An 11,085-nucleotide genomic window follows, 5' to 3' on the forward strand; every position below is an offset into this window, starting at 1 on the left:
ATGATGTGCCTTTCTGAAACACTATAAAGAATGTTTATTTCTGGGCTTGGTGTGTACCTAGTGATAGAGAGAATGCTAAGAAGTCCACAGTTCAAACTGTAGTACCAAAAGAAAATGAAACTATATTTCTAAATTTCCATTTTTAATAGGTAAGGACATGCAAATTAGGAAAATAAAGAACTTCACTGACAAATGAAAAGAAAAATATTAAGACCAAGTGAGAAAGAATTAACCAAGATGTTCATTATTTAAACACAAATTCAAATATGAGCCCAAAGTCTTGTTTTAAAGAAGAGTATTGAGTCAAAATGAAATCTAACTTCCACATTTTTAAGACAGAAATAATTGTTAATTCATGCAGATGATTTTTCCAGGGGTAGAAAAGTGGGAGAAAGCAGATATTCCAGTTCTCTGAGGCAGAGTTTTTTTTTTTTTTGATTATCTAAATACCACCTTAACCTCTTAATGACTGGTTTTCACCAATTACTCGATTGGCTTCTACTCTGTCTTACATCCTGTGAACACGTAAAATTACCTAGGAATAATTTGCCAGGACTCATTAACTAAAAAATAAATACATCCTCAAGGAAATATGAATAAAATGGGTATAGTAACAGTGCAGGCAACTCAATAATTGGCTAAATTTATTTTAGCAAAATACCTAATAAGCAAGTTCTGAAAAGATGTTTACCTGAAATGTTGTATCTCCTTTTTCATCAAGTAGAGATTGAGGTGCTGATAGAAAATCCTTTTTCTCACAGCTCTCTTGGCTGATGAGCGTGTCTGCATAGTTGGGCTGAGGGAAGATCAGGTGGCTCTGCCGTGAGTCTGTGGTGAGGGAGACTTCATGGGAATAAGTCTGCAGGAAAGCGTGCACTCCATCCACACCCATGAAGTTCGAGGTGGGTACACCTGCCAACTTGTCTCCAGCAGTCTGAAGCTGGCGGGAAGAGTGCCAGCGATGCAGCCTGAGTGCCAACAGCACTATGACAAAGGCCAGGAAAACACAGGAGACAGCGGCTACTGCCACTACCAGGTAGAGTGTGATGTCTGAATTATCTGGATCAGCAGGTGTTTCAATGCTGCCCAAGTCTGCCAGGACCTCGGGGATGCTGTCTGCCACAGCTATTGTGAGTGTGACTGTGGCCGAGAGAGGGGGCTGGCCATGGTCCTGAACAGCCATCACGAGACTCTGTTTGAGTGCATCTCTATCTATCAGGGCCCTTGCGGTACGCACCTCTCCAGTGTGCAGCCCTACAGAGAAAAGCCCAGGCTCACTGGCCTTCAGCAAGCGGTATGACAACCAGGCATTCTGGCCTGAGTCTCTGTCTACTGCCACCACCTTAGTTACCAGGTATCCTGGCTCTGCAGAGCGGGGTGCCAGCTCCATACCAGTGGATCCATCAGTTGGGAGGGTAGGATACAGGATCTCAGGCACGTTGTCATTCTGATCCACCAAGAACAGGTTCAAGGATACATTGCTACTGAGTGGAGGGTTACCACTGTCCAGCGCTATCACCCACAGCTGCATATCTTGGAATTCCTCATAATCAAAGGAGCGAAGAGCATAAAGGACCCCAGTGTCAGAGTTGATAGAGATGTAAGAGGACAGGGGTGCTCCTTGAAAGGTGTCCTCTGCTAAAGAATAAGTTACACGGGCATTGTCATCACTGTCGGGGTCATCAGCCAACACTGAAAAGATGGAGGTGCCTCTGGGATTGTTTTCCAAAATGTAGGCAGAATAGGACCTGCTTCGGAATGTGGGTGGGTTGTCATTGATGTCAGCCACCTGCAGCAAAACATGAGCATCTGTGGATAAAGGTGGGTTCCCGCCATCTTTAGCAGTTAAAGTGATGTTATAAAAGGAAATCTGTTCCCTGTCAAGGGTTGTGGTTGTAACCAGTCGGTGGTAATTGTCCACTGACCTTTCTAACTTGAAAGGAAGTTTCTCTGGGAGTGAACATGTGACAAAAGCATTCTGTCCAGAGTCTCTATCATGTACATTGAAAAGTGCAATTATGGTTCCTGGAGGAGAGTCTTCAGGAACTGAGCTAGTAGCAGATGTCATGTAAAATTCTGGGGCATTGTCATTAACGTCCAGAACTGTTACAATAACCTTTGTTCTGGTCAGAAGGCCTGGACCATCCTGAGCTTCAATATCAATTTCATGTAACTTAGCATCCTCAAAGTCTAGACTTTTTATGATTGTTATATCTCCAGATGACTTAAGCTCAAATATCGCTGCTGTTTCTCCAGGAGGTTTCTCTCGAAAATATGTGACTTGAGCATTATATCCCTCATCCGAATCAGTGGCGGTCACTGTGAGTATCCGGGTGCCTACAGGCATATTCTCTGGAACGCTTACATGGTACTCTGGCTGTGTAAAAACGGGAGCATTATCATTTGCATCTAGGACCTTGACACGGATGCGGCAGGTTCCAGATCGGACCGGGTCACCCCCGTCAGAAGCGACCAGAATGAAATGGTGAACTGCCTCTTTCTCACGATCCAGAGCACGCTCCAGCACTAGCTCGGGGTATTTGTTCCCATCAGTTCCGCTTCGCACATCCAGAGAAAAATGGTCATTTGAGTTGAGTTCATACTTCTTCAGGGTATTCTCTCCTACATCCGCATCATGCGCACTCTTAAGAGGAATCCGGAATCCTGGTGTATTCATTTCACTTATTTTTAGCTCCAGTTCCTCTACTCCAAAGCGAGGGGCATTATCATTAATATCTGTTATTTCCACCTCTACTGAAAAAATGGTCAATTTATCTTCCAGTAGTATGTTAAAGTTCACCAAACACCGCTCGCTCTGAGCGCAGAGCTCCTCCCGGTCTATTCTGTCTGCAGTGATCAAACTCCCACTTCGTGGGTCCAAAGCAAAGAGCTGTGTCCTACCTCTGGAGACGATGCGAACTCCCCGCTCTGCCAGTACCAGGGGCTTCCAGCTCAAGTCCTTGGCAATGTTGCCCACGAAGGAGCCTTTGTCGATCTCCTCTGGCACAGAATAGCGAATTTGCCCAGCTCCTGCCTCCCAAAGGTCGGCCAAGAGAAGGCACAGCAGGACCAGACTTCTGTAGTGCAGTAACCTTTGCAGAGACGCCATTTCCCTTTGCAGAGCCGAGGTGTTTTCTTTTAAGTCCACTTCCAGCATCCAGTGAGGGATTCCGCGGATCTTTATTTCCCAGGGTCTGAGACAACCAGCACCTACAAGACCCAGGTCTCCGTGGTGAGAACTAACGGGCTGCCGGACTGAGTTTCTTCGCCATCCCGGAGCTTGCGGACCAATGCCAGCCCTTTATGTTGTGGAAGCGGTATTGTTGGGTTGGTTGTCTCCCTGCCTTTTACTCCTTATGTGGTAAACAGCGACGCTCAGAGGCCTAGATAGTTTCTGCACCCGTTCAGGCAAATCCCGGTTATATCTTGTTGATGTTCGGCTGTGACTTTTAAAAAAATGCTTTAAAGAATATTACAGTTCTAAGACACTTTAGAAATAAATCTTTGAAGCTAGAACTCTTCTTCTCAGAATTAATAACAGTGGTCTAAGTGTATGTGACCTTGATAGCAGTTGCTAGAGTATTATTGAATGCTCAAGGAATTAACTCTACAGTTGCTCTCGTTTCAAACATTTTCCACCTCTTATTTGTACGAGACAAAAAAAAAAAAAAAGATCCATTTAAAAACACTAGCTATATTTTCTTCTAAGGTTATATGTTTTGAATTCCTGTGCTTGATGGTTTAGGATTCAAGTTCCAAACCTGTATTTACTGAATCATCAGACCCTTAATTTGGCATATGTACTTCACACTTTATTTGATCCAGGCTGGAGATGGAAACAATGAACCTGTTCTTGGGAAACTTGAAAGATTGGAGAGGACACACAATAGTAAAGAAGGTCTAATTATAGAGTTTGATAATGGCTATGACATAAGGTGGGCAATGGGGGGGGGATACAGAGGTAGGCTATTCAGCCTAGATTTAGGGATCAGGAAAGACTTCCAGGACATGATTGGAGATGAATCCGAAACAGTGCAATTGGATAGACAAATAGGCTTGAATAATGTTCTAGAATCTCAGAGACAGCATGGAATGTTATGGAAACTGAAGATGGCTTTGTTAATTAGATAAAACTTGAGCAGGAAGGGGTTCTCACCATAGCCTAGGAATCAATCATTCAAAGATGTCTGAGGTTGCTAATTCCTTTTTCTGATATTTATTTTTTTCTAAGGGCATAAAATACAACACATGTGTGTCTTTGCATTTTTATGTACTCCTGTATAATATGTTTATTTCAAAAATATATTTGAAAAATTTCAAAAATACACACTAGTACAGAAAATACAATGACTAAAGTTTATGTGCATACCAGTTGACTTCATAAAATCTTGACATGTTGCCATATGTAAATGAGATTGGTTTTCAAACCTTATTTTTAGTAATTTCAGATTTATAGAAAAGTTATAAAAATAGCACAAAGAATTCTCTTGTATAGTTATCCCTTGATATCTGAGGGGGATTAGCTCCAGGGCTCTAGTAGATACTGAAATCTAAGGATACTCAAGTCCTGTATATAAAATAGCATAGCATTTCCATGTATATCCTTCTGTACACTTTAAGTCATCTCTAGATTACAAATAATACCTAATATGATGTAAATGCTATATAAATAGTTGTTATACTTTATTGTTTATGGAATAATGACAAGATTGCCTGTATATGTTCAGTATAGATGTAATTTTTTTCAAATATTTTCAATCTATGATTGGTTGAATCGACAGACATGAAATCTGAGGATATGGATTTCATGTCTTCACTCACATTTCCCCAAATATTAAGATTTTGGTTTCATGTTCTCCCCTGCCACCCCAGGATCAGAGTAAGTTGCAGACATGATACTTCATTTTTAAATACTTCTCTGTAGGTTTTTAAAATTAAGAACATTCTATCATTACCAAAATATGATAAAAATTATCAGATTTTTGTTAGTTGTTATAATAATGACTTTTTAAAGCAAAATAAAAAATTATATGGCCTAGGGTCCAATCCAGGACCACACACTGCATTTAATTATGTCTTTTTAGTAGCACTTAATCTGAGGCAGTTTATCAGGCTTTTTAAATATTTCATGACTTTATACTTTTGAAGAACACTAGTCAGCATTTTGTAAAATGTCTTTCATTAGGGTTTATCTGATTCTTTTTCCTGATTAGATTCAGGTTATACTTTTTTTGCATAAATACTACAGGAATGATGTTATATCCTTCTCAGTGCATCTTATCAGGAGGTACATGATATATTTGTCCCAATACTGTTAATATTAACTTTGATCACTAGGGTAACTTCCTTGTAACTTCCAGCTCTCCCTATTGTAAAATTATTGTGTTTCCCTTTGTAATTAATAACTTTCTTACAGAGAGATACTTTGAGACTAAGGTAAATACTCCATTTCTAAAAAAGGCATTGACCATTTATAATTCTTTCCTGAAATTTTAAAAACAAAACCATGGGAAGAGATGAATTATTCTTGTACTCTTCTTTAGTAACAGCCACATTTCTCCCTCTGTAGAACTAATCAATATCCAGGATACAGAACCACATTTATTATTCCCATCCATGCTTTTATTTTATATTTTGCAGTGTTGGGGATTGAACCCAAGACCTTATCAAGTGTTCTACCTCTGAGCTATATCTCCAGCTCCATGTTTTTATTTTTTAACTACATATACTTGCATCCATATATTTTTGCCTATTTGAAATTCAATAGTAGCATGCCATATTTATTCTGTGAGTCACTTTTTCCTCATCATTACATTTTGAAATTTATTTATGTTACATTCTTTTTATTTGCTGTATAAAACCCCATTAATGTGAAAAATAATAAAAATGTATTCCTGTATATCTGTATTAGGGTATTAAATTACTTATTTCATGATACTTTCTTTTCTTTTGATTTCCTTCCCTCCTTTTCCTCTTTGTTATTGCAGCCAACAGGCAAAAACTAGACATCTCTCCATATATACACATTTTTTTCCTAGGCCAAGATATCAACTAGAAACCATTCCTGGGTCAAATCACATGTACATTGCTTCCGTTATCTTTGCTGTACAATAAACCATTCCTAAAATTTAGTGGCTTAATACAACTTGGATTTATTTGTTCAATAATCTTCCATCTGGGACAGGATGAGTTATTTCAGTTCTTTTGCTAGCTTGCTTGTGGTTACTGTATAGCATCATCTGAGGACTGGGCTCAGCTGGTATACTGAGGTATCTGGGTGACTGTTTATATAGTCTCATGGCCTCTCCTTCTCCACATAGCTTTTACATGTGGATTTAAAAAAAAAAAACATTATCTTACCAGCAGGGTAAGTGGGCTTGATTTCTTAAAAAATTGCACTAAAATACATATAACAAAATTTCCCACTTTGATCACTTTAAGTGTGTGGTTTGTGACATTAAATACAATCATATTACATTATTGTGTAACCATCACCACTATTCACCTTCAGAACTGTTTCATCCTCCCCAACTGAAACTCTATATTAAACACAAGCTCCTGTTCCCCTCCCTCCAGCACTTGGCAACCATAATTCTACTTTTGTCTCTGTGAATTTGAATAATGTAGGAGCCTCATATAAGAGGAATCATACAGTATTTGTCCTTCTATGACTGGATTATTTCACCTAGTACAATGTCTTTAATGTTCATCATGTCTCATTATGGCAAAATTTCCCCCTTTCCTTCCTTTTTAATCTGTATTTATACATGTATGTATGTATATTTGTATATATGTATATGATGTACATGTGTGTATACACACACATATGTAACCCTTTGTTTATCCATCCATCTGTCAGTGAGCTCTTGGGGTGCTTCCACCTTTTGGCTATTGTGAGTAATGTTGCCATGAATGTGGATATACAGATAAATATCATCAAAATGTATTCCTGTATATCTAAATGTGGATATACAGATAAATATCATCAAAATGTATTCCTGTCACTTCTTTTGGGCTTACTCCTTTACAATGTATTTCTTCCTGTTGAGTTAATACAACTTAAAATGAAATATATACTTGATTTTTGTTAGTCATTTTCATTACAGGCATAATGTACAATAAGGAGGCTTTAAAAGTTCTCAGGTTGCAAGGTAAATTTTCTGTTGTTCATTTTGTCCCTCATTTTGGAAATTACTTAAATTGACGTATTCTTCAGCATTCATAAAATATCTCATAATAAGAGATTAAACAAAGGACCAAGATATTCAACAACAATTTAAAATTGCAGCTTATATCAATTTCTGTAATTTTATATTAACATAACTGAAAATACTACTTTAGACAATCTTCATCTTTTCAAATGTTGCTAAATAAAATACCACAACATCCTGACAGATGACATCTGCTTTAAGTAAATTATCAGATGCTTATAACTTAAGGAAATGAGTAAGTAGTATTAGTATTCTAAATATTGGCCAGCCTTTTCTAGATAAACTCCATTTCTTTCAGATAAGAAGACAATAAACTCAAAACAATGAAATAATTTGGCCAGAGTCAAGCAAGAAAATGTTAGAAGCTAGATCTCCTGATTTCCTAGTATGGTGCTCTTTCCAAAAGAACATGCAGCACTATACACCTACTCTTCTTCTCCATCTCTTACCTATGATTACAGATGTCTTTTCAATGTGAAAATAATAATAAATAATGAATGTAAATTGAAATCCTGTTTAATCACGATTCTCCAACGATTATAATAGAAATCTACTAGGGCACATGGGAAAAAAAACTGTAGTAAAAAGTGAAAGTAAGTAAGTAAAATAATATATTATTTAAATCTAGATAGTTTATAAAGTTACTACAAGATTACCTGAGAAAATGTTTCCTTTTTATCTTCAAGTAAAGACTGCGGTACTGATAGAAAATCCTTTTTCTCACAGCTCTCCTGACTGATGAGTGTGTCTGCATAGTTGGGCTGAGGGAAGATCAGGTGACTCTTCCTGGAGTCCGTGGTGAGGGAGACCTCGTGGGAATAGGTCTGCAGGAAAGCACGAATTCCTTCTATGCCCACAAAGTGTGAGGCAGGCATGCCTTCTAACCCACTGCCTGCTGCCTGGAGCAAACGTGTTGAGTGCCAGCGCCGAAGTCTGAGTGCCAGCAGCACAGTGACAAAGGCAAGAAAGACACAGGAGACAGTAGCCACCGCCACCACCAGGTATAGCGTGAGGTCTGAGTCTTCTGGGTTGGCAATGGTACTGATGCTGCTCAGATCTGCCAGGATGTCAGGGATGCTGTCTGCCACAGCTATGGTGAGTGTGACTGTGGCTGAAAGAAGGGGTTGGCCATGGTCCTGGACAGCTACCACAAGACTCTGCTTGAGAGCATCTCTGTCTAGCAGGGCCCTTGCTGTACGCACCTCACCTGTGTGCAGCCCCACTGAGAAAAGCCCTGGCTCACTGGCCTTGAGCAGGCGATAGGACAGCCATGCATTCTGACCTGAATCTCTGTCTACTGCCACCACTTTGGTCACCAGGTATCCAGGCTCTGCAGAGCGGGGTGCCAGCTCTACGCCAGTGGAACCATCGGTAGGAAGGACAGGGTACAGGATCTCTGGAGTATTGTCATTCTGGTCCAGGATGAATAGGCTAAGTGACACATTGCTGCTGAGTGGTGGGTTCCCACTATCTTGGGCTGTCACTCTCAGTTGCAAGTTTTGGAACTGTTCATAGTCAAAAGATCGCAATGTGTAAATGACCCCAGTGTCGGAGTTGATGGAGAGGTAGGAGGACAAAGGTGCTCCCTGAATGATGTCCTCCACCAGGGAGTAAGTGATTTGAGCATTTTCATTGCTGTCGATATCCTGGGCTCTCACTGAGAAGATAGAGGCCCCTCTGGGGTTATTTTCAGGAATGTAGATAGAATAGGAGTCCTGATAGAAAAGCGGGGGATTGTCATTGATGTCTGTCACTAGGAGCAAAACGTGAGTTTGGGTAGACAGAGTTGGATTTCCCTGATCTGTTGCTGTTACTGTGATGTTGTACTCAGAAGTAAGTTCTCTGTCCAGTGTTCTTTCTGTTACTAAACGGTAATAATTATCAACTAACTTTTCCAATTTAAAAGGTAGATTTTCAGGAATGGAACATGTGATGTGACCATTTTCTCCTGAGTCTTGGTCATGCACATTGATAAGAGCAATTATGGTCCCAGGAGGAAAATTTTCTGGGACTGCAGTGGTGACAGAAGTGATACTCACTTCTGGGGCATTATCATTTACATCCAAAACTTTGATTAGCACCTTAGCTCTGGCCATGAGTCCAGCACCATCCTGAGCTTGAATTTCCATTGGATAAATTTTGTATTCTTCAAAATCCAGTGGTTCTTTATTTGATATTACTCCTGTGTATGAATCCAACTGAAATACTTGGGCCACTTTGTGGTCTATATTATGAAAGGAGTATGTTACTTCTCCATTGGCTCCCTCATCTGGATCAGTGGCATTTACCATGAGTAACTGGGTGCCTAGTGGGACATTCTCAGGGACACTCGTTTGATATTCTGCCTGAGTAAAGGCTGGAGGGTTATCATTCACATCCACCACCTGAACACGAATGTGGACGGTCCCTGAATGAACTGGGCTGCCCCCATCAGAGGCAGTGAGCACAAGGTGGTGAACAGCTTCTTCTTCTCTGTCTAGCGGACTCTGCAGCACCATCTCTGGATGTTGGGGCCCATCAGGTCCATGTTGCACATCCAGGGAGAAATGAGGGTTGTAACTGAGCTGGTAGCTCTGGAGTGAGTTCATACCCACATCAAGGTCTTTCCCAAAAGGAAGAGGGATCCTGGTACCTGGAGTCGTTATTTCATTCATTTTAAATTCCAGTTCTTCAAACTGGAATTGTGGAGTGTTGTCATTAATATCAATTATTTCTACTTCAATAGGGAAAAGTTTCATTTCATCCTCAACAAGGATGTTAAAACTCACCAGACACCGTGAACTCTGGGCGCAGAGCTCCTCCCGGTCTATCCTGCCTGCGGTGACCAAGCTGCCGCTTCGGGGGTTCAAAGAGAAAAGCTGCGTCCTACCTCTGGAGACGATGCGGACTCCGCGCTCCGCCAGCTCCTGGGGCTCCAGCCCCAGGTCCTTGGCAATGTTGCCCACGAAGGAACCTTTGTCTGTCTCTTCTGGCACTGAGTATAGGATATTCCTGGCACTGGCTGCCAACAGCAGCTCCAGAAAAAGGCACAGCATCACCATCCCGCTGCAGCGGGTCAGCTTCGCCGGAATCGCCATTGCTCTCTGGATTCGTAATTTCTCAGTCTAGCATCAAAGGGTATCCTTTCTCTGCTTTTCAGAGGCTACATTACCTCAATTTTCAAGACAATTCCGAGCACAGAGTCATCCAGAATTAGGGTTTGGGCAGCCTCAGATAGACATTTTTTATTTCGTGGCAAGTGATGAAGGTCTGAAGAGGAACAATTTTTTTTTTTTTTTTTTAATTGGGCGTGCGTGTAGTGCTGGTATTGCCAGATTGGTGAACAGCGACGCCCAGAGTTCTAACCAGTTACTGCACTCCTAGAAAAGCTTTTTCGTTCACCTGATACATGTTTTCCTAAATCTTAGCTTACTGTAAAGGGAATAATTAATCATTTACCATATATGTAAGAAAAGGAGAAGCGATGTTCACTTAACCATATGTAAAGGTCACCCAATTGCAATATGTGGGAGAATCTCAGTATTGCCAAGTTATCTGCTTTCTCTGTTTGCCATTCAGGGAATAAGGGTTAAGAACTTTCTCGTACCACAAAGAGGAGAAAACTGTCCCTCCACTTTTTCTGGTGTATATTTTTTTTCTGCTAGGAGGGATCAGGGATTAAATTTAGGGGCACTGGACCACTGAGGCACATCCTCAGCCCTATTTTGAATTTTATTTAGAGACATGGTCTCACTGAGTTGCTTAGTGACTGGCATTTGCTGAGGCTGGCTTTGAACTCATGATCCTCCTGCCTCAGCCTCCCAGATAGCTGGGATTACCGGCCTGAGTCACCGCGACCGGCTCTGTTGTATATCTTGACTACTTGATAATTTGT

At 40.6% G+C, this 11,085-nt stretch overlaps 2 protein-coding genes across 2 annotated transcripts; both read right to left on the bottom strand.

Moving 5' to 3' along the window:
* Positions 1 to 661: 661 nt before the first annotated feature.
* LOC308654305 (protocadherin gamma-A2-like) lies at positions 662 to 3,109 on the bottom strand (the record flags this gene model as incomplete). The annotated part of the gene is made up of 1 exon (XM_081303504.1): positions 662 to 3,109. One exon carries the CDS (start codon positions 3,107 to 3,109, stop codon positions 662 to 664), a length of 2,448 nt encoding a protein of 815 aa, XP_081159630.1.
* A 4,746-nt stretch (positions 3,110 to 7,855) lies between these two features.
* Positions 7,856 to 10,553, bottom strand: LOC308650690 (protocadherin gamma-A1; the record flags this gene model as incomplete). Its single annotated transcript, XM_081296917.1, has 1 exon — positions 7,856 to 10,553. Exon 1 carries the CDS (start codon positions 10,286 to 10,288, stop codon positions 7,856 to 7,858), a length of 2,433 nt encoding a protein of 810 aa, XP_081153043.1. The 5' UTR covers positions 10,289 to 10,553.
* Between the last annotated feature and the right edge of the window lie 532 nt (positions 10,554 to 11,085).

The sequence above is a fragment of the Spermophilus citellus genome, assembly GCF_964194105.1.
Source record: "Spermophilus citellus genome assembly, chromosome: 1".
NCBI classification, from domain to species: domain Eukaryota; kingdom Metazoa; phylum Chordata; class Mammalia; order Rodentia; family Sciuridae; genus Spermophilus; species Spermophilus citellus.